This window comes from Colletes gigas, unplaced genomic scaffold, assembly GCF_013123115.1.
Source record: "Colletes gigas isolate AHSC1104 unplaced genomic scaffold, ASM1312311v1 Colletes_gigas_Sc00025, whole genome shotgun sequence".
Classification (NCBI taxonomy): Eukaryota; Metazoa; Arthropoda; class Insecta; order Hymenoptera; family Colletidae; genus Colletes; species Colletes gigas.
This window is the reverse complement of record NW_025106654.1, coordinates 405,239-429,785: the sequence shown is the minus strand read 5'-3', so window position 1 is coordinate 429,785 and position 24,547 is coordinate 405,239. Positions and strand designations below refer to the sequence as shown.

General features: G+C 41.8%; 1 protein-coding gene across 1 annotated transcript in view; it reads right to left on the bottom strand.

Annotated features, from left to right (window-relative positions):
* Positions 1 to 24,003, bottom strand: part of LOC122401506 (RNA polymerase II elongation factor ELL) — a 177,346-nt gene extending 153,343 nt beyond the window's left edge. The window contains exon 1 of the mRNA XM_043403684.1: positions 23,047 to 24,003. Within this exon, the coding sequence (XP_043259619.1) occupies positions 23,047 to 23,178 (132 nt within the window). The 5' untranslated portion in view covers positions 23,179 to 24,003. The remainder of the gene's footprint in view (positions 1 to 23,046) is intronic.
* Positions 24,004 to 24,547: the final 544 nt, after the last annotated feature.

Genomic DNA, 24,547 nt, shown 5'->3' with positions numbered 1-24,547 from the left:
TCGAGCGTATATTCCCGGGATCTACGTTTTCCTATCAACCCGTACTACCTACACCGATTACACACGATTACAGTTGGAAATTACGTTACACAATATAAAACATCGTCTTCCGTTTCTATCTTATCTAGGTCTCAAAGTTGACCTCGTATTTCGTAACGATCAGAAAACGCAGCACGACTGGCGGTCCATTACGATTGCTCCCTGAATTACAAGCTGATGGATTCTTTTTTCGCCTGATAATCCAACTCTGATAATTCTAAACCGGGGGAAACCCTGATACTTCCCTCCTGAAGCTAGATCCCTGATAATTTGAATACAACCGACCCGCTAAATAACACGAGCATCTAATGGAAATTAATTTCACAGAAAATGAGCCATGAAAGTAAGAGAAATAGTACGCGAGGAATCACAAAATTACAATTTAAGTAAAGATTTAGTGTGAGTCTTGTGAATTTTTGTTAGTAAACTGTTCGAGTGCTTGACTAGTTTCGAGATTGAAAATTGCACGTGTTACCAGAAGGAGCTAATCGAACCTCCAGTTTCCCGGATGCGTCGTCGATTTTGTTGCAACGATGGGCTATTTCGGACGAAACTCGTTTATTTTTTATAACGAAATATGCAAACAAGAAGAACGAAAGACCCCAGAAACGGGTTGCTGTTCCGAGGAAGGGAACGCTGAAGGAAACAGACGTTTAGAGAAGAGTTTAACGAAGATCGAACGATAACGCCTGCCACGGATGATATTTTGCTGTTCGATCGGTTTTAAGTGATAGACAAGACAAAGGGACGGTAGATGGTGGAGATAGTAAACTCGTAGAAAGTAGAGAAAACCCTAGAAACGGCGAAGCAAGCAATACATTAGCGGAGACAAGAGCTCGAACACCATCTGGAGCACCCTCCCAGTTCCTCGTTCATCAACCCACTATTTTCATGATTTTTTACATTCGAGTCTTCCGTAAATACCGATACAACAGTGTATAAAACTCAACTGTGATATTACATCGAAGAAAACTAGAATCTCTTCGATTACAGTCGCTTACGGGCAAAAGTAGTAGTGTACATTACAAATATTGTACTTTCCGGTACCGACTAATGTGTTAACAAATATTGTGCCGACAAAGACAGTTTAAAACCGTCAGATAACTGGATACGGCGTAGACTTAGCGATTGAAACGACTTGTCGTCGGTCGCTGTGTTGAATTTTGGTAGGGAGGCTCGTTATTCGAACGCAAATGGTCAACCTCGACGAGCAATTTATTCCAACGGTCGTTGTAAATTCGATCGACGAGCATCTTTCACCCCCTGTCGCAAGAATTACGTTACAACGCGTCCCATTACGCGAAACGCGATTCATCGTCTCGCGGGTCGCTGGTTCGCGACGAGATAACGATCGTCCGCCATTATCGTCCTCCATCGAGAACACTTTAGCGCACGACAGTTTCCTCCCCTTCCGTGGGTATCTAGACGCGTTTCGTAAGTGTCGCAAGGCCGGGAAAAAATAGGGTTCACCCCGATAAGATCCCACAATTTTCGTGGTCAAACGTAGAGATATCTCGCTGATAACGACTCCGTTCTTTTTAACTCGTCGATCGATACGAGGACCGTCGAATTTCAGAAACTTGACGAAGCTAGAGAGGTCAGGCGTTTCCTCGTCGAGAACTTTCCCTGAGTTAGCTGTAAATTAACGTATAATTCGTGTCCTCGTGATCTCGTTCCAAGTACTGCAACTTACACGTGTCACGAATCGACGGAATTTGCATCGTATTACAATTTCAAATCGACGACTGTCATAAAATTAACTTTTATTTCTGTGTTATTTTAATTACTTTCGTTGCCTGCATTGTACAGTCGCTCGTTACGTCCTCGTTTTATGCTCTCGTTAAACGATTCTATAATGAAAGTACGAGGAACCAACAAAATTTCTCGAATTCTGGAAACATCGACGATTACTACGACGATGGAATTCGAATCAAGGTCACCAAACTTCTAAGGTTAAGGGCCTCCGCGGCGTTGAATAAGTTAGGCGATTTTTGATGCCGTATCGGCATAAAACTTCTGGACCTAATGGACGTTAAAAGTATAATGCCTCTCTCCATGATACTAACGGAGCTAAAACGGTGTTAACGGTACGTTGCAAAATTTATTAGAAATCTCTCGCGAGGATTTTATTGTAAGCGCTAATGAAGCTCCTTGGAGGAAAGAAAGCAACCCCAATTCCTCAGCGTGCTCCTCCGTGTCACTGCAACCAGAACAGATTAATCTGGTACTTTCAGTTCCGAGAAAAGAAACGAACGACTCGACAAATGGATTATCTCTGTCCCGTGCTCGAATAACGACGATTACGTTTCGAACATCGATAATACTCGTTTGGGAATGTCTTATTAATTTCTTAATTCCGGCATCTTCGACATCGAGTCATCGTAGAATTATTTTCTCATTTAGCGAAGCTATCCATCTTGTTCGAAGCATTTGTTTTATTCGTTCGCGCTCATTAAGGACGATTTCCAGATTCGTTCGAGCCATTAACTCCGTGGCACAACAGAGCCGTAAGGAAAATGTAAAGCGAGGGTCGCAACCTGTCCGTGGATGGACTCGTCAACAGAAACACAAAGTAATGGAGCAAAATCGTCGTTACGCGACAGTCGAGTAGATAATAATTCCATCCAAACATTAATTCTTGAATTATTACTAGGAGGCCGCGAATTTAGAATCGACGTATAATCGTTTAGACCTTTAAGAGTAATTTCTAGATTGGGGTAATTCGCTGTCGATGCACGACGAGCGGAGAAAATTTAAGGCGAACGAGGTACACGCTCCTTTTACATAAATGCAAAGTGACGCAACAAAATCATCGTTCGACAATAGTGAGGCTCGACTTTTTCGTTCGCCAGAAGGCCTCGATAGACGAAAGGCGTCCCGATCTTCGACCCAACACGGGATTCTTCGTGAAATGGCACTAGGCACCGATCGAGCACGATCGTTATTCGCGCGGGCCACAACGTACGCTCGCAAAGTGCATCAATGGCAGGCATTTCTCCGACGAAACGTGGTTCAGCATTTTTCAGGGCTTTCCTTTGTGGTAAAAAGTTCGTATCACGGGGCAAAAACAGCTCCGATACTTTAAAACGTATTTCGTTAATACGAAACGATTCATTTATCAACTATATTTTAATACGCCCAACAGTTCCTCGGATTAAGTAGAAAATGGACGTTCACCAGGAGGCTCGAAAGTTGTTTTCACCCCTTTAATCAGGTCGTTAGCCAGAAATAATGGACGTGGAATACTTTCCGTAGGATCTACGTCACATCGAGGCGTCGTCGTTGATCGTAATTCGGGGATACTCTCCCTTGCAACCCGGCATAAGTTTATGGCGCGTTCGTTGCTTATGACCATGGTGTGTAATCCGGCCCATAAATCGCCGAGGAATTCCCCGGATAATTCTCGTGGAACTCCTAACGATCAGCACACCGGCTAGCGATAAAAAAAAAGTTTACTGCCGCGCAGCGGTGTCGAGGACGACGCGATTCCTGTCACGAGGATCTATTATTGTACCGCGCGATTAATCTCCTTGCTGCCGCGAGTTTTCTCGGAGATAACGCCACCGGATAAAAACGAATACGAGATGAACTTGAAACAACGCTGTTGCGCTCTCGTTGGTGTGTTTCAATGACTGAACCAAGAGCCTTCGAGGATCGAGGATTCCATTGCTTGCACGTTGCAACTAAGCGAGACCTGAATGCACGCAAAACTTTCGACTTTCATCGCGCAAAATTCTACGGAGCCAAAAAATTTCCTCGTTTTTACTTTGGAATCTGCAGACACTTCAAGCAAGATACGAATAGGGGTTGAGACGACCCTATACGACGCATACAGGGTGTTCGGTCACCCCTGGGAAAAATTTTAATGGAGGATTCTAGAGGTCAAAATAAGACGAAAATCAAGAATACCAATTTGTTGATGGAGGCTTCGTTAAAAAGTTATTAACGTTTAAAGTTCCGCCCGTACTGAATTTTTTTTCTCGAAAGTGCGTAAGATTTCGGTGGTATGTCTATTGACCAAAAATGATTGTAATTGACCCCCGCAACCGAAAATAATTTTTCCAAAACTATTTGAAATTTTTTTTGTCCGTCGAAAAGTTTCACACCTTCTCGAATTTTTTTCTCGAAAGTGCGTAGGATTTCGGTGGTACGTCTATTGACCAAAAATGATTGTAATTGACCCCCGCAGCCGAAAATAATTTTTCCAGAACGATTTGAAATTTTTGAATTTAATTGTTAATAACTTTCTAACGAAGCCTCCATCAACAAATTGGTATTCTTGATTTCCGTCTTCTTTTTTGCCTCTAAAATCCCCCATTAAAATTATTCCCAGGGATGGACGAACACCCTGTATAATACTTCTAGTAAGATACGAATTGCTTAGGGGTTGAGACGACCCTCTACCTAACCTAACCCTCTATTACTAAAAGTATGAATTTGCTTACGTCGGAAATGACTTCAACCCTCTGAGTTTAAAAAATATAAAAAAATCGATGCCAACTTGGACAATATTTGTTTCCAGGATATCAAATGTTTCGAATTTTCGTTCGCGACCCGATGAACGAATTGTTTTTGTTATCGCATCGCTCGCGCCGGGCGCGCAAGAAAGTTTCTTCCGCGGCGAGAAAAAAATGTTAAGTGAATGGTCAGCGGCGTATTAGAGGCAACGACACAAGCCGTGACTTTCCTTCGGGGCCCCGGCCTTAACGCGTAAATCATCTCGCAGAAATTTCTTCGAGCATGTCCGACCTGTTTCCATCGAAAGCCGGAAGCGAAGATTGATCGGGGCTGCACGGTGTTCCGCGTCCGATTACGCGATACGAGCCCGCCGAGAAGAGTTTCCGTCGGAATTCGCGTTTTCGAACAGCAGGCAAAACCGCGAGCATGAGACAGATTGTATAAGAGTGCCGCAATTAAACGCTAATGACGTCTTTCTCCGTAGACGATCGTCTAATGGCTTAATTTTACGCGAGCCCGTGCACCCGTAAGCCATTTTTACGTAATCCGTACGATCTCCCGGAGCGTGTTCCAGGAACATCGTTTCTCGAAAGGAACGAAAATTGCCCACCTCGACTTTTAAACAAACGGAAAAACACGATCCGAAGGCTCCAAAGAAGGACGCGTACGCGTAACGCGCGGCGCATTTCGTTTCTGCTACAGTTTAATTCGAAATATTTGCAAGAAACTACAAATAAAGTATTGCTTTGCTTTGTTCCGAGCAGTAATCCATTCACCATCGTCGGTATAAATCTTACATTTGTTACGAGTTCGACTTATTTACCACACACTATTAATTTAATATTACTGAATCAACACCGATTTAATTGAATGTCCGCGCTATCTTTTTAAATTTATATTGTGAAATTTTTACCTTCCTCCTTGATAACACAAACCTCTTGACATTTTCAAGAAAGCCTAACCAAAACTGAATCGGGAACATCAATTTTTTATTAGCGATTTTAAGGATACACTGTTCCTAAATGTAGGTCGTTGCGGTTCATTCCGGTAATTAAAGGTAGACCCGATAATTCTATAATCCGTGCACGGAGAATCGGTTTATGGTTGCACGGGACGACTATGCTTCATAAATGAATTACCAAAGGCCCCGAAAAGCCGATACTAATCCGGGGTTACGCGTAAAATTTTATTACCGCCACGGGGGTGGCTGAGAGTAGCAGTAAACGTGGCCAACGATGTAGCCTCTTTAATCGGTTTTTCCGAAAATTGGCTTCTACCAATTCGAGACAGGATGCTACGATCGCGACACGGGATAGCATTAAATCCTCTGACTCGACGTTCTCTACGTCGTTCAATATGTTGTCCCGCCTCGTGTACAGCAATCGCGTTAGACACCCTAATGATGCGGGGGAGCAACGAAACAAGAGACGAAGAATGATAGCGTGGAGCAGAAAGCGGTAGAATAATCAAATACCTTATTTAATTGTTTGGGCAAAGAATCCGATGGTGAGTCGATTTCGAGAAGACAACACAAAATTGCCATTGAATAGAGTCGTTTATATGTGCATGTATAGTATGGCTCAATAAGTTTAACATCCCAGGAGCACTGTCTTAAACATGGAAGAGTGAATGATACGAATGAAACTAAGTTTACAGCACGATCCAATACCGTTTAAAAGTAATACAACTAAGAAAGTGTGACAAGGGTTCAAATATCTTGTTTACCTTTTAGAAATTGTACACATGTTCTACAACGAAGAGTCGATGGTGAGTCGAATTCGAGAAGGCAATACAAATTTGTCATTCAGGAATATAAATTTATGTTTCTGTTGATAATATGAGCCCAGGTACAAATATTTGTCTCGAGGAGAGTTGCAACTTTTCTTAGCAGTTCTGTGTTAGTCTTGACGCACCGAGTTTATAAAGGATTTTTTCCGTAGCGTCGGACGAGCGTTGAATACTCCTATTGACGGAGTTGCTAATTAAGGTGAGAGAAACTTCACAGAGTGAAAAGAGCGATCGTTTTTCACGGAACAAGGACAGAGAGATGGAGAATCAAGCGACTGGACACAGGTAAAGATCTCGCGTACCGTTATTAAGGTCGTTAGCTCATAGCAATAAACTGAATTAAGGTACAGCAGGAACAGGTACCGAGCAATTGTCTTCCATTGTATTGTAATAGACTAAAATTATTCATTAGTCGTGTTACCATTTGGGATCGTTCGGTTACAGAAACGCACGAGTATTGGTAAAAAGTAAAACACGCTCGCGTTGGACAATATTACAGATTAGAAACATGATCCGCCGGATATGATTACCGTAATTATAAACCGATCAAAAGGATCCTAGGAATTGCTACTATCGAGAATGGAAAGGCCGCGAATTATACTTCTCTTCTTCAAAATTACAATCGCCAAGATTGCGTGCTCGTATAACGTTTCAATAAACATATCGGCGAGATCAATAAGAAACTCTTTCCTACGACAGACCCGTGACGCGCAATTCGAAACGCAGACGTAATAATGCAATAACTGGAATATGCATCGTTGTGCATGAATTTCAGTCTAGACTACGTGGATAAATAATCTGCGCAGTCCCGGGAGTCTGTGACCTCGTTCAGAGACAAAAACTCATGTTCGCTGCATCTACTGCAACGCGCGCATGCACTGCTCAACATCATATCGTCCAGTGAAAAGTTACCATCTACAACGCGTGTACTCCATTATATTTTTTTCGGCAAGAATACAATGTTCTTTTCACCGATTCTTTTAAAGAATGACCAATAAAACAAAAGAATAAATAAAATCCACACGCCTTTCTAATAGCAAGACCGCGGTAAACTTCGATCCTCCAACTTGTAGCATAGTTGCAACAGGTTTCTTTATCTTCGTAACCTTTCCAACCGAACGATTCCAGTCTCCCAACAGTATGCTTTTAGTCACAGATTGTAAATGCACTCGACTACGTCTTAATATTATTATTTATGCATATATACGTACGTACGTTTCCCTTTATTTGTAGTTCGTAACCACTTTGGCCTTACGGCCACCTTTACTTTGTACGTACATCGAACCAGGACTAGGATCGTACCGAACCAAGCTTATTACTATACTTACTATCCGAACCTTTTCTATTCCCCGAGATACACTAATCCTACATTGCATTTTGCGACCTTGTGCAACGATTTCGACGCAGCACAATTTCCAAAGACCACGCACCGTTAACGTTCGGCCAAGCGGACGGTTAGGCGCGGGGAAATAATTAGATTGGGTCGCAGAACTACATATTTCAACGCGTGCGTGTATTCTAACGGGAAAAGTCGACGGCATTCGACGCGAACCGGAGCAAAAGCAGGGGGAATCCCGTAGACTCCGGCAACGAGTAGCCACCGAATCCCTTTTTTTTAAACAGCTCGTTCCTCGTTCGAGCTAGCTCGCGTAATTAGGCTCGCGTAACTCTACCTAGATAGCGTTGCATGAAAACAACTCGACAATTATATTTCAGCCAGTGGACGATGTGTTCGACAAAGACGGTGAACCGTGGAGGGAGACGCGTTCCCAACAGAGTATAACGACTACCGCTTCGACCGATAATGATAGCTCGATTAATAACATCGCCTTCTAACGCGCGCTAATTAAACGTCTTAATAATCGTGTTGGCCGCTGTACGCGTTCAAGTTCGAATCCCCGGTCTCGTTTTTAGTCGATCAACCTCGATCCTTGTTTACCAAAAGCGAAATCGGAGAATTCTCATCAGACTTGGACAAATTTTCCATCAATTTGCATATTATTTTAGGTACCTTTGGATGTTAGAGCGACAGACAGAAGCTAATTTCTGAAATTTGTATTTGTATTCGACACAGTCTGGATCGCTTATTAGGAACGGTGAGTCGACTCGATCGACGGAGATTGCTATTATTAGGATTATATCTTTATAATGCAATCGCAAGAAAGCGCGCAAATGCAACCACAAAATTATCGCAAGCAATAAAAGTGTAATTATGAAAATATAAAACAGAACAGCGACGCGTCTCGATCAGGATCTATAATTCGCGGAGATTGTTATTATTACAGTGTCTTTATTACGCAAGTACCAGCGCATATATTATAACGCAGATTTTGCATTAACGCGCAAAGGCGTGGTGCGCTTAGAAGCTGCTTCGAAACCTCGACGTTATTATGCGAGACTGGAGTGGAATTAAGAATATAAAATGACACGTAGAATTGTGATTCGATCAGAATTAGATCTGCTATCGACGATGGATGGTACTAATGGCACTCAAAAGTAATATCGGATCTGGTCAGGGTAGGTTAAAAGAACACGTTTTTCCGGAACTGGAGAACTGTGATAGCGAGATGTTATGTACAACAAGAAACTTGGAATTTACAAACAGGTATGATTTCACAGATTAATGTTTCTCAAACTTTTCCAAATGCGGCACAAAGTACACATAATTGACTAAATCAACCAGCCCCTGCCTATAAATAATCCCTCCCTATTTGGCGATGGATCATGTTTCATCATCGAAGGATATCGATGCTGCTCCAGCTGCTTAAAAATTTGACGAACGAAAGGACTGTCGTTTTTGGATCACATCGAACGAAGCTAAATATTTTATTCTGGCAACACCACCCTATAGAAAGTTCGATTTAATTTTGATACTCTAGGGACCCATTTTCGCGAGGTTGGGTTTTAAGAAAATGCCACTCGAGGGATAAATTTTTTTGATCGTCGTGTAAGAGTATCCTTTTGAAGTCAGATGGAGCGTCGAGTTCCTGAGCAAGTGCAACGGCCTTGAGACGAACTCTCCCAGCACCCGACGTCCTTAGAGAGAAAGGACGTTCTCGGAGGCCTTCCTCGGAGAAAGCATTTGCTCGCGAAATAACTGTACGAGACGCACACCGACGCAGCCGTCGCATTAATGACATTTTCCCTTCACCGAACTTTTTAATACGCTCCCGATCGAGAGAGAGAGAGAGAGAGAACCGTCGACGTAACTCTCGCGCGGATCGACGCTTTCGATCGACGGGTCCCGGTCGCTTCCTACAATCGATTACCCGATTTCCGTTCGTTACTTCGTGCTCCTATCTCCGCCATACTTTCGCTCATTGGCGCTGCCACGAGATCCTTACGAGCGAATTATCCGTCCAATTCCATTCAATCGTTGCAATCTGTAACCGAGTAATCTAGAGGGGAAACGAATTGCCCGTATGGTTCGTTGGGTCTGGATTTCATTCTGCATCTTCTATTTACCGGAGTGTATTGCTCTAAGTAATTCCATTATACACGCTGGCACGGGGGATTCGTTTGTTCGTTAACTGATTCTTGTTCCTCCAAAAAATGATATATTTAGATGAGCGAATAGGACACGCATTAAAGTTACTTTATACGCGTGTAATATTATTTTATATTATCGTAAATCTTGAGAATCGCCGCAAGATCGGAAGGGAAATAATTTTCCGAACAATCTCAAAAATTGTGTCCCGATTTTTCGTTAAAAATGAAAAGATTGGAAGCTAGTTTTTTTTTTTTTTTTTTTTTTTTAGAGCGTTATACGTCCAAAGCGGTACACGCTCTGTAACTAGTACAAGTGCGAACTTAATTAATAGATAACAATTTAATAATCTAATCTCGCGAGTCAACTATCTGACGTGACCTCATAGATAAAGAGAAACGAGTCTAGTCTGGTTTCGATTTCACTTATATATTAAACAAATTTTAAACGAGGAACAGCATTGCGAAACTCCATGGATCTCTTGCGAAATTCCTAAACTTTCGTGGAATTTTATAATCGTTGCTATGCTCTTCTCGAAGCGTGCCAAATACGTGTTAGTAACGATAAATATGTACATTGTTTTAACGTACAGTTTCGCAAAGCCCCGAAACACGAGGCATTGGAGCAATTAACGTTATTCGAGTTTATGCTTTTACTCTGTAAAATATATCTTCAAAACGAATCCCTACGTTTCGTTGACGCGATCTAAACTAATTAGCGCGGAGGTTACTAAAAATACTTACTACTACATATTTACTGATCGAGACGACGGGTCTAGTAAGAGCTCGTCAAAATATTTAAGACATTCTGTGTTAAGCTCTATTACAATTCCACGCAACGCACCGATCGATTCGATGTTTCTAAATATTTTTAATAACCAAAATAATTCTCACAACCAAGAACAGTTCATCACTTTTCTCCTCCCCATATAGGCATAACTCTGAAGTATCTGGAAAACGGTGGTTTATCGTAAAAAACGAGGCACGTTATTCTTTCGCGAAGATTGCTTAGGGAGAAGCTAAAACCCCGTATGTGGCGAGTAAATTGCACACGATGGGGTTAATTCCAGTATCTCTGGCAATAAAAGTACCAATTAAAAAGCTTCCCAAGTATAATTACACAATGCATTAACGACGTCGCCGTGCCCGTCTCGCTCTTTCCCGCGAAAACCTCTAATAAACGATCGCGACGGCGCGGCGCTTCGTTAAATCGCTTCCGGAAGCCATTAATATCGATTTCCATTACGCGGAAATTCGCGACGGCCTCAAGGACGGGGTAATCTCGACGCCAATTCCCTCTCAGGCGCAGCTGCAAGGACGCTTCTCTTCGATAGAGTTTCCAATCGTGTTACGGGGCCCATCAAACCTCGCCGGAAGGAGGCGGGAGATGAAGAACAAGCGAGGATAATAAGGACGGTCGGAAACGCGACGGCGCGGCGCCTGGCGTCGACCGATCGCGCGATTTCGAATCTCGCGGGCTCCTCGATCGTTTCGTTTCGAAGGAAACCGCGATGGAAATGCGTTTAAGAACGCCGGAGAGGGACGATTTCACGCGTCGTCGAGCATGTTCCAGCCACCTGACCGCGCGTCGATGATTATTGGCCTGGAATCGCGCGAAGAAAAACGACGGAACCGCCGGGATAAATGGAGAGAAAAAACCAATCGAACGAAGACAGGTCCGGAAATAACGATTCGATCATTACTTACCGTCCACTTTTACTTGGACGCTTTTAACCCGTTCAGGAACATATGTAAACACCTAAGATGAATATGTACTGTATAGAAAAAGTGAACGTGAAAACTGAAAGTCATCCTGAGCCTGTTAGGCAAGATAATCTATAAAATAATTAAAATAGATCCTATTTTTCGAGTCGTGCATGACTGAAGATAACGCCCACCACGAACGAGTGTAAAATCGTGGCAATCGACGCGTTAAAGTGCCGCGTCAGACAACAAAGACTCGCGTTAGAAATACTCGTAGAAAAGGAAGGAAAAGCTCGATCGAGAGAGAGTAAAAAAAATTTCTTTCGTGAGGAAGGAGGGAATTAAAAAGAAAACCAGGCAGTTTACCCAAGAAAGAAGCTTCGCGAGTGCATTCTTTGTTGCGGGTCTCGCACGTTTTTCGCGCCAACTACGGGAAATTTATGGTCTCAAAGGCTGCAAGTGATACAGTGCGACGACGCCACGCGCGTAAATAGACGCATTCCATGCACGACTTTAACATATATCCTGCGTACTAGTTGCTGAAATATATCTCGCGTTCAACGGTGCTCTTTCGTCATAATGCGCGAAAATAAATCAAACACGTACGATCGAATTTTTTAATAAACGCAGCCAACAGCGTGCGCTCGCCTTGGAAATTTCGAGCAAGGAATCAAACGTGAAAACTTTTCGGAGCACGTTTTAATAAACAAAAAAAAGCGATACAGTATCGAATCTCGTCAGCAAAAGTGTCCCATCCGACGTCGAATGGCCCGTCGCGAAACAAGGAAAACGCATCGAACCGTGAACTGTTCGACATAAATCGATAGCGGTTGCTTTTCGCGGAATAAAAATCACGTCGAAACGAGAACGTCCACGATCTTTCAAATTGCCATCGTCGATATCTCTCGAGCGTTATCGTCTACTCGATGGGTTCATAGCGAGTTTCATCGAGATTATTGAACCGTTAGAAGCACGTCTGAGTTTATTCAACCCCTCGCCTTGTAATATCCAGACGAATCAGCGGCGACTGTTGCTCGAATTTTTAAAAATTTCTCTTTCCATTTTGTACTCAAAAACTCGTAGTAGAATTACTCGGTAAACAGAAAATGCAACTATTGTTTTCCACTCGACCTGCACGCCAGACGTGTCTCTCTTTCACACAAATTGCTATCTTGCATATTTAGAAGTCCGGACAACTTTCTCGAACAAAAGTAACTAGCAGAAAGAAAGTGCAGAAAATGTATTCAAAGCGTTCGTTGCATCCAAAAACCAAGCCTTTTCGATGCTCGATTTTTTATTCCTGCAAGAAGGTAATCTAAGATCGTAACTTGACAAAACCATTTTTAAACTTCTGAACGATATTATAACTACGGCTATAAAACCACATTGGAAGTTCGCTTTCTATCAACGATAGAATAGCCGATTATACAGGGGGTTCGGCCACCCCTATGAAAAATTATAATCGGAGATTCTAGAGGCCAAAATAAGACGATAATCAATAATACTAATTTGTTGATTGTGACTTCGTTAAAAATTCATTACTGGCCACAGAGTATATTTTCGGAAAAGAATTTTTTTCTCTAAAGTACGTAGGAATTCGAAGGTATGTTTATTCACCGAAAATGATTGTCATTGACCCCAGCAAACAAAAATAATTTTTCCAAAACGATTTGAAATTTTTTAATTTTGTCAAAAAATTTGTCCACTTACTCGAATTTTTTTCTCGAAAGTGCGTAGGAATTCGAAGGTATGTCTATTCACCGAAAATGATTGTCATTGACCCCAGCAAACAAAAATAATTTTTCCTAAACGATTTGAAATTTTTTAATTTTGTCGAAAAATTTGTCCACTTACTCGAATTTTTTTCTCGAAAGTGCGTAGGAATTCGAAAGTATGTCTATTCACCGAAAATGATTGTCATTGACTCCAGCAAACAAAAATAATTTTTCCAAAACGATTTGAAATTTTTTAATTTTGTCAAAAAATTTGTCCACTTACTCGAATTTTTTTCTCGAAAGTGCGTAGGAATTCGAAGGTATGTCTATTCACCGAAAATGATTGTCATTGACCCCAGCAAACAAAAATAATTTTTCCAAAACGATTTGAAATTTTTTAATTTTGTCAAAAAATTTGTCCACTTACTCGAATTTTTTTCTCGAAAGTGCGTAGGAATTCGAAGGTATGTCTATTCACCGAAAATGATTGTCATTGACCCCAGCAAACAAAAATAATTTTTCCAAAACGATTTGAAATTTTTTAATTTTGACGAAAAATTTGTCCACTTACTCGAATTTTTTTCTCGAAAGTGCGTAGGAATTCGAAGGTATGTCTATTCACCAAAAATGATTGTCATTGACCCCAGCAAACAAAAATAATTTTTCCAAAACGATTTGAAATTTTTTAATAACTTTTTAACGAAGCCTCAATCAAGAAATTGATATTACTGATTTTCGTTTTATTTTGCCCTCTAGAATCTCCCATTAAAATTTTTCCCACGGGTGGCCGAACACCCTGTATAACGTTTCGAGCTTTCTTCCGCACGAGCAGGGTGCAATAAAAAAATCATCGTCGGTTACACGAACGTGACTGCATTACGATATCTTTTGTTCCGCGGTTAATCGGAACCGAAATTTCTAGTATTTGTATTTCGTTCCTATCTTTCGTCGATCGGTTCGTTCGCGTCGCGTTTTCGCTCTCGTGAATCTCGAACAACAAGTGCCAGCAATTCCGTTGCCGTCCCGCGATTTCGTTTTGTTTTGTTGGCGCACGCGCTTCGTTCCCGTACCTTTTTGGTCGTTCGAAGCAGGTTTCTAAATTCGTTCGAACGAAGCGGAGTGCGTTGAATAAAATGGGGATCGAAAGAAAGGAAACGGGGGATCGAGCACGGTTGCCAGGAAAGAGAAGCCCTTATTTCTGTGAATTTCGTCGGACGCGCGTGAAACGAGCAGGTGAAGACGATGGGTCCCGCTTTCCAACTATCGTTTTAGGCGATTCAGGTAGGACGAACGTGCCGAAAAACTCAATTCGCTTCTTCGTTGATAAATAGTCTAGCATTTCAGGTGTTGGAATCGACTAACGTAAATTCGTATTAACGTTCGTCAATTTCCATACGTTAATTTCATTTAATTGCGTAACGATACGCGATTGCATCGATGCATCGCAATACCATGTTAATTGCGCATAAATTTAAACGGTATTACACGAGCTGCTCGCGTTTAAAACGTAATGTGTGTTTCTTCCGAATCACCGACGCTTCGTTCCAATCAAAGTCGATTAGCAGTACGAGAAAAATTTCGATCGATCTCGTCTGCTATTACGAGCCAAAGGACCATCGACGATCTCGCGAATCAGAGACGAAAGAGACGCGAATTGTTGATTCTAATAGATCATCGAAATCAAGTACGCATTGGAGGCAAGGAAGCGCGGAAGATGAGCAGTTCCATTCATTGATTATTTCAATTGTGAAATAAATATAGAGTTTCTATTATTTGAATAAATTCTGCCCATTTCTGGACCACAGATTTATCGTACGAGTTGCAGCGATAATTTATCAATTTGACGTACGTTGTTTTCCTCACGGAACGCCTCGTTCGATAAGCATTGCCAAACAGTTGTTAAACGAACAATCGCACGGTCGAGAAAGTTTCCGAGCATAGGTTTGTAAACACCTTTGCATAGAATTATAATTTTTGCAGAAGCTCCGGATACGCTTCCTTGCAATTTAGGAAATGAAAACTAGCCGAGAGTTAAATCATGCGAATACCATGGGTACCTGAGCGTTGCAGCACCCTTCCTTGGGAAGCCAAAAAGTAGCACACTAGCACACACTGATGGCCTAGCTTCTTGCTCCATCGTTAGTTTCTTAACGAGCGTCAAAAAGGTACTATATCATTCGTGGCGCCGTGATTAATGGCACCTGCTTTGTATCTAAATCAGTACTACACGCTATATTGCCACTAATGCGTTGCAATACAAAAAAATCGACAATACGAGACAAACGTATTCCTGCAATTGTTAAAGTATTTCGACATCCCACCGCTTTCTTTCGTGCGCCCTTTGGAATCCTCTTAATTTAAAAACAAACCGATACGAAAGAAGCTCGAATATTTTTGGAACAAACATTTTCAACGTTTTCAGTCTCTGATTACAGACTGAGAAATTATGAAATCGCTCGAAGAATCTAATCAGCGAACTACGGAATATCCGACAAAACAATACTGCGTTTCTCCAAACGGGTCTACGACACACGCTTGACGATTATCGTTCGAACGATCGTATCGCGTTTGATCCGTCGATCATTCGACGCAAAAACTTCGGTAGAAAGCACGGGGAGTCGAACGAAGGAAGATAACGAACGATCGAAATTCCTTGGAAAATTCGAGATCGCCGCGTTTGACATTATTCTTCGAATTCATCCAGACGCGGTCACTTTCACTCGGCGTAATTTATTCCAGATCGCGATTAAATCGCAGATATTTGGCGCATGCGAGCCGTCCGCGGCGAAATAAGAATATTCATGGCGGCGACGTTACGAAGAAACGCGCGCATACGCGTTCTCAACGTTGTAATGACACTGAACGGGCGTAATTACATTTCCGGAACGCGTTCCGCGCTCGGGATCGTTAAGTTTCACGCTTCGTACGTACATACGATGTTCGTGGATCGCATTATCTAATCGGGCTGATAAGCGCTCGCCAAACAGAGGGGCCCAATGACGAAGACGATCACAGTCGAACCGAGGAAAGCCGAGGGACGACGCTGGGAAATGGCGAGGAAAGTGGAGAAACAAATGCATACGTATTACGGAAACGGTGGAAGCTTTATACGATCACCGATAAACAAATTCAGTCAGAATGTTGGGAGTAAATAAAGGTTTGTCTTCGTTGTCCACTGGCCAACCTCCTTGGATTCCCCTTTTTCAGATTTGCTTTTACTTTTCGAGACCCTAAGCTTCGAGAGAATCAAATTTTCTCGAAAGACAAGAGAGAAACTTGCTCGAACCACCGTCGAGAAAGGCCGATTTCTATTTCGAACGAACGCTTCAAAGCATTCCCGAGGATCGGAGGCCCGAAAACTCGCGCCACACCGGAATCACAATAATCGGTAGCGACAAAAACAACGATCTGTTTCGGTAGGTTTGATCGAAAACGCCGTTCGTACGGTGGCGACAGACGTTTGCTTGCGTTCGCGATGAAACGTCCGCGATCGTCGAAACCGACGCTTTCTAAATGTTCCGCTCGTTAAAAATACATACACGAGTGTTGCTTCGCTCTCGAACTCGTATCATTCGACGCCAATACGAAAGCAAGAATCCAAGATGATTGATATACGCCGGGGCTCGAACGATTAAAGGATTGCTTACGAAATAGTTATCGTTTGATTAAGTTTCAGCATCTGTTTACACGAATGGAATTCATTGCGTCCCCCGATGTTGGTCGTGAATAATTCTCGCGAAAAATTAAGATAGAATTAGTCGATACGAGCATTCGTCGCGGATCAATGTAACCGATAATGGAGCCAAACGTGCAAAACTGTGTTTCGCTATCTCTCGCTTTACATTCTTCGTGAATAATTTTATTTTATATTGATCACGCTGATACTTAAGAATGTATCGAATCAAAGAATTCGTGCATATACTATTACGGTGTACCGAATCGTTAAAAATACATACTGATTGTATTAGTATCGATAGTAGGTACGTTGCACGTATCGATCAATTCTATCCTCGTGCCTTCTTATGTAAGCTATATCTCCCTTGAAAGTTTAATTGTATTAAGAACAGAGCGTATTTCTTTCGCGTTTCCTGTATTGCACGAGAGAAACGAAACTGCTGGTTCTTAAGGGGTAAGACCACTGTAAAAACCTGAAATAAAGCGTTTTTTTTTGCGATTTTTGTTTTTGGATGGATGGAAAAGTAAGTGTTGTCACAGGAATCCGTTCGTGGTATATTACGAGACGGAATCAATAGTAAGAGACATGGTTATTTCTTGAATATTATTATACTCTTACTTTTCCATCCATATCGCAAAGAAACGCTTTATTTCAGGTTTTTACAGTGGTCTTACCCCTTAATAGTTTCGCCATCGGTCGAACCGGCGCCATTCCGGGACGCCTTAATTCGAATCACGCTCACAGGCAATACTTATTCTCGGTTTGTAAAATTTCCAGCCGTCTGCGCGGTCGGTTCCCCCAGATCGTTATTCAAGTTTCGAAGAACAGCTGTGCTACTCAAAGGGGGCCCCACGCCTCTTTTCTTATTGGGTTATGCCACGTACCCGGCCCAAGCTGGCCTCTGGGAGAGTCCAGGCCCCGGAAGGCCTGTGAATCTCGTTGCTTTTTAAAGAACGATGACCCGCACATGTTGCTCAACGCGTGTTCCTTCCTTCGGAACGATTTTCGCGTTCCCGAGCCTACAGTATGTAATTTTAGAACTTTATCCGCGACCAAAGAATTCAAAATAAAACTAAAAAAATGTAAAGAACAGTTAAATTTTATAAATAAATCCTCGAGATATATTCTCAACTATGCTTCGCTTTCCTTTGGGTAAAATTTTCTTTTCGATTCTAGTTTATTCTTGCTCTCGTGTCGTCGCGTGGGTTACCAATAATCCGCCAGTCGCCGGAAACGAAATCCGTTGTCGAAATAGAACGACAGTTGTTCCTGTCGATTCCGAACTTGCTCGAACAGAAGGGACCGAAAGACGCGAAGAGTCCGACGATAATCGGTAATTTTAATCACTGTCGAAACTTTCAACGAGTGGTCTACTCTTCGTTCCAATATCGAATCAAGAAAGAGATGACCGGAATTGAGACTATAAAAAATTTAGGGCAACTACTTTCCTATTCTAATCGTTAAAAGTGAACAAATAGTCGGCGGAGAAGCTCGGGAGTAAAATATGCAGGAAAAAAGTGATCGTTGGAGAATAGTTACGAGATGAGTGAGTCGAAAGTGTACAACTTCGGTTCGTATCTTAAAATAAATGCTCCCGAATGAAAAAAAAAGTTAAATTAAAAAGAAAAGTAGGTTCGTTCTTGGGCATCCAGCGTTCCCCCGCTATCTTGAAACAACACCAATCCCAGATACCCGAATTTAAGCTACCCCTGGACTACCTAGGGACGAGTCAGGAAAAGCTCGAAGGATCCTAGGGCCGCGACGTTCAAACGATTTGCATCTAGAAATGGTTGGGACATTCTTGTCCATTGTATTCGTTCGCATGCAGACGTTCGTGATAGAGTCTTGACATTCAAGGTCAGTATCGTCGTTAACACGCGGCTCCCTGGCCTGAATTACTTGATGGCCGCAAACTGCACTTCCACCGTCTCCCCCCACCCCCCCTCTCGACCCACTCTCGCTCTTTCTTTATCAGCAAAACGTTGCGTATTTTCCCTGTTTGCATTCGAGACGGTACCCTACGGTGTTCTCGTCGCGTAGGTGCAATATACAATCGCGACGCAACTGTTATGCAATTGCATCGAGGCCACGGAGACCAATTTCGAATTCCGCCGAATCTATTCAAACCCCAAAGACAAGAAATCGACTCAAAAACGCAATATAAATACTATTCGTTCGATCTCGACGCGAGTTGGTCGAGCAATCTTCGATCACAGAACCGAAAAGTAAGAAAATATATTATACGACAAATTGATTTGGTGGTAAGAAAAGTCATAAAAAAACGATTCATCGCGTAAAGAACGTTTCTCGCGCGTAAGCTCACGGTTTTCGTGAATAAAATTAATTTACAGGGGGAAAAAAAAGAAACGCAAAACTTCGCGAAGTTACCTGATATCAGGAAAGATAACTGTTTTAAACGACGCTAAGCTGAATTATCAAAGTGCACAATACCGTTAAACATATTCGTCGTTAATTTACTGATAAGAATTTTTCGAGGAAAGAATTAGAATTTGAATAAGAATTTTATATCGATCGACCGCTGTTTGACTTTTTTTTTTAGTCGAACGTTTACGCGGATTTTTGCTTGTTTGTTCAACCCTCTGCGACCAAAATTCTATTCGTGTGCTTTCGATTCGATCGATCGGAATATATTTAATCATATTCGCGAACATCGTGTAGCTTATACGTATGTTGTTGTTTTAGCGTTTGAGTCTTATCTTATCAGACGGTGCCGCATTACATAATAAGCATAAAATATTCCTCTGTGGAACATACGTATCGATTCAATTTTATATGAAAATGTACCTGGGGTTCCACGAACGCGTACCAATTGTCATAAAATTCAATGTCGAGCTGATCTCGTTAAACCGACTGAGAAACAGAGTTACAAACACCGAGTTCGTTTTGATAGGAGAACCTACAAAGGATTAAAGAGTTCCAGAAATTCACTGTTCTCGCGATAGAAACGCTTCGGGACGAAGTCGTTCCACCGGCTGATACACCAATTATGGTTCAGCATAAGTCGAGACAAATGCATTTGACGTCTGAACGTTAGAACAATTTGCGTTTCCGCCTCGGCGCACAAAAGCGCCATATGTGCCTTCGTTAACGAATTACGCGTTATTCGGTCGAGAAAGGCAGACAGAGTTTGCATTCAACAAATTCATTATAAGCCCAAGGATAGCCCTCCTACAACACGACATCCTATAACACGGTTTCGCTATAACACGATTCATAAATTGCGATAGCCCTTCTACAACACGGCATCTTATAACATGGTTTCGCTTTAACACGATAAGAACATTGCGAAAACCTTTGTACAACACTGGATAACATGATTTTTGCTTAATATATTTAAAAACTAAATTACCTTAAAATAATGACGCGAAGAAATAACGAACTATAGTGATTTTACATGAAAAAATATAAACAAATTATAATTTATTAAATTAAGGTTGCGTTAAATTAAAATAATATTTTTTGTTTTTTTTTTTTTGTTTTGTGTTATAGATACATTTATATTTTTCATAAAAAGTAAGTTGCTTATGTAGAATTAAAAAAAATATTTGTTTTTAATAAATTTTCGGAACCTAACTCCCCTTTTTGTTCTGGCTCTGGGTCTCATATAGCACGGTTTCACACAACACGAAATCTTCTAGGAACCTATCTACCGTGTTATAGGAGGGTTACCTGTACGTATAAATATACGTATCGTTCAAAAATTGTGATACGACAAAAATAAATAAACAAAGAAATATATTGATTTCGAACAAAATAAAACATTTAAACACATTATCAACGGTTCGTGTTTCTTTGACTCATCGAGCAAGAATAAAGTGGTTATTGGTACATCCATTGAAGGATTATTGTGCGCGCGCATCGGTTGTGCAAATTACACGTTCGACAACGCGAAACTAAAAATATTTATCCGCACGAAAGGACCGCGAGAGCGTGCGAGAGCTTCGGTACGGTTCGCGAGTATAATACAGCCGCTTCCTGATGTGGAACGAATAAACGCTTTACCGCATTCCGATCGCAATTTCGCGGATTCTTCGAGCATGCCGCTGTTTATCTGCGTTTCAAACTGTTTGCGCTTACGAAGCAAAACTTTTGCTCGGCTACGATGCGCAAGCGTCGTTGGAATCGGAAAGAAAAACACCGTGACGTTTCTTTTAAATCAGGAATTCTCAACGGGGGTTATATGCCCCCGCTCTCCCGCGGCGGGTCGCGTTCAATTTCTTGGGGGCCACGAGAGGGGGGATCAAGATGCACTGTTTTAAATAAGGGTCCGCCATCTTAACGCAGCATTTACAGAGGATAACGAGAAAACTATGCTACGATCTATGGTAATGTAACATAATACATCCTATTTTACACTAGGTTATTGTGTTATTCATAAACGTTGGCCAGCAGTGATTAAGATTTCTGTGCTCAACCCTTGCGTTCGGAATTTGTGGACGCGCCTAAAGTGAATTTCATGCAAATTCGAACCAACGGTAAATATCTGCGCGGAATATAACGCACGATTCGTTAAATATTTAATGTGTACGTTTAGTCTAAATTTTTTATTTAAGCTCGTTTCAAAATAATCCTAATTCCGCAAAGAGTCTACATATGTAATTAATTATAGGATTTGTACAAATAATTGAACATTTATCAGGCTACGTTTAATCGAGTAAAAAGCATAATTGATGGTATGTCGCAGATAGCGTTGACCGAACACCGAATCAATCACTGATCGATACTGTCCGGTAACATATGGAAAGGGAAATTTCACGCTCAAGTTAAAAAACTGTAGATTTGTTTGAAATTTCGTGCACCGAACGAAGCAATATCGATTATTTTTTAAGCTTCATGAATCGAATCGTTGTCCACACGTTTGAACACACGTTGCGGGAGAAAAACCAACGATAAGCAACGATCCATGCAAAATCCGTGCAGATATTGTTCCATTTTTTTTCCATTCGACGAAATTTCTTTTCTCTTTTTTTTTCTTTTTTTAACATACATGTTATTGTCGCCGATACGTGCGAGCCAAAATGTTACATGCACTGCGCTTGGCTTTAATGCCGATATTTTGACGAAAGGCACGCCCCTTTGACGACTTTACTTTCGAATCTCGTCCAAGAGGTTAGGATATATCGGATGGTGCAAGAATCAGCGATCGTGGTGATTTCCTGACGCTATCGCGCGATCATACTCATGCCATTTTTTCCAACAAACAAATCCTATGAAACGTTTGCGATGTAAACGCAATGTTTCACGAGACCGAGGAGAGCAGATGGTGGCCAAACATAACCTCTACGAAACTACGAAGTCACTGTCTCCGGGTGAAGCCCAAGAACGGCTACCTTTAAATATCAACCAAGACAGAGGCGATAGAAACAACTAAAGAAAAAGCTAAGCTGCACAGAAATCATGCTTCGCGAGTTTAAAGCTGGTGACTACTAATAGATTATTCCTACGATGATTATCTTCGCGTCGTACGAATGCGAAAAAGTAACGCGATTCCTGATAAGTTATTCAGACCGAGCTGTTTTTACCATGGAACGGAGAAAGCGGGTTTTTCGAACAGACACTGGAGCAGTCTGGAAGTCGATCTAACAAGCTAACTGCCTTGTCAGTCCTCTTATTACGTAATGTCGTTGTCAAACCATACGGATACATCGTAGCGATGCAGTCGAACGAGTCAAGATCGTGAAAAGAACACTTGAGACAGTTTTAAACAGAATCGCGTTCGATTTTTGTATTAACCATGTCCGAACAATGGTGAAAAATTGTGGAGTAGTAACCAGCTGCTACGAACCAACGTGGCCTCGTATTCGTTTGTTCTAGGATCTTTTCGTACTGGTTTCAACGACGCCGTAACACTTATCTCGGTTCGAATAATTAACGTTCGTGGTAATTTGAAAAAGCAAGGATGGTAGGTCTCATCGATGGCCGCGGTAACGAAATTCCACACGAAATATGGCGAGCGAGTTGACGATCGAGTATCTCTTTCCTTGGCACGACATTACGACACACGTACGCACATACACGGCCGCTTCGTGACGACGTGCAGAGGCGCGCACATACACACCTATACACACGCGGAGCCACAAGCTCGCGATCCTAGCCTATACATAAGGAAAAAAAGAGACCGAGACTAACTGCCTTGAAATAAGAATAGGATTTACTCACCCGATTCCTCAGGAAGTCCTCGATGGCACGTTGCGCCGAGTCGGTGAGCTTCACAAAGATCAGAGACTTGTTTTCGTGAAAATTACTGTGCGACGACAAACCATACTGGACACCTGCCACCAGCGCCGCCATTTCTCTGTCTCTCAGCAGCGGGTTCTCTCTCGCACACGTCCCCCTCGTAAAAGCGCACACAGCTGACGACGTCCTTGTTGGTTAAACGAAGCACTTTTTTTACCTTTATGTTTTACCCCGCGATACGAAACGGCGCATACTATATTGGCGAGAAAACACTTGTCGCGGCGATATTTTCACCCATAGAACAAAACGAGTAAAGGATGGAGAGAGAAACAGAAGGGAAGAGTAAAAAAGAAGTTAAAGAGACAGAGAAAGACATACAACCCCCCCGAAATAGAGGATTCTCTCACACTGCCCCGCAGCTCTGGCACACACGCGTCTTCTCTCGTTTCTCGACGTATATTTTCCTTTTTCTTCACGCTCTCCACGTTTGCCACTTCTTTACGCGGTTCGTTCTCCTCGTCACGCTTCGAAAGTGGTAGCACCCGCGCGTAAACCACCCTCTCGCACGTTCCTGGTCCTCGTTTCCTCTCAACCGTCACATATTAGCGCGCCGACACGTCTCATTTCAGATTTTCTCGCGATTGGGTACGTTGGAGAGAGAGCAGCGCCCGTCGTTTCGCCGTAAGGAACTACACAACTACACTTTCGAACGACCACCTGGTAGGCGGGGCTTACGGGAGAACCGTCGACCAATCCCGATTCGTGTTGAGATAGCGTACGACTGTCGACCCTACCGTCCTCGTGCGGTCGCAGTCAACGATCGACTGATATTGCTTGCCTGTACCGTTTCGTTTCTCGTGTACTACTGGTGCCATCTGATTGTGGACTCCCCTAAGTTGCGTACAATAATGCTTTCGAAAAATAATATAATGACCTCATCCACAAAATACAACTTTACGTATACGACACACTTTATGCACGATACATTTATTCTATGTATAAATTATATCATAAACCAACTATTTGTCTTCCTATTTTTCCTCGATTATTCTACAGTACACATGTAATACAAGCTACATTAATTCTCGCTTTTATCCATTTTATATATTTTACATTCGTTTGTATAATATATATTTTGAAATTCATACGTTTACAGTCTTCCGAGTTTCATAAATTCTTTAGCAATGTTATTATTTCAATTAGTGCGCAATTTGTATTATTTTGTATTTATCCCAGGATCTTTTGTAAAAACACTACTGAAATTGTTCACCAAACAGATCGTGCATTTCGTATTGAGTTTTTGATATTGTGACAAATCATAAATTATACGTTAACTGAGAATTTACTTATTTTACTTTACTAAAATAAATATCCCTAGGTGAGGACGAATCATAAACGCAGGCAAAAAGTCAAACCAATTGAAAACATGATACGGAAAACTAATGTAACAGTGTAATGACGCTTGCGTAGTGTTGTTTCGTGT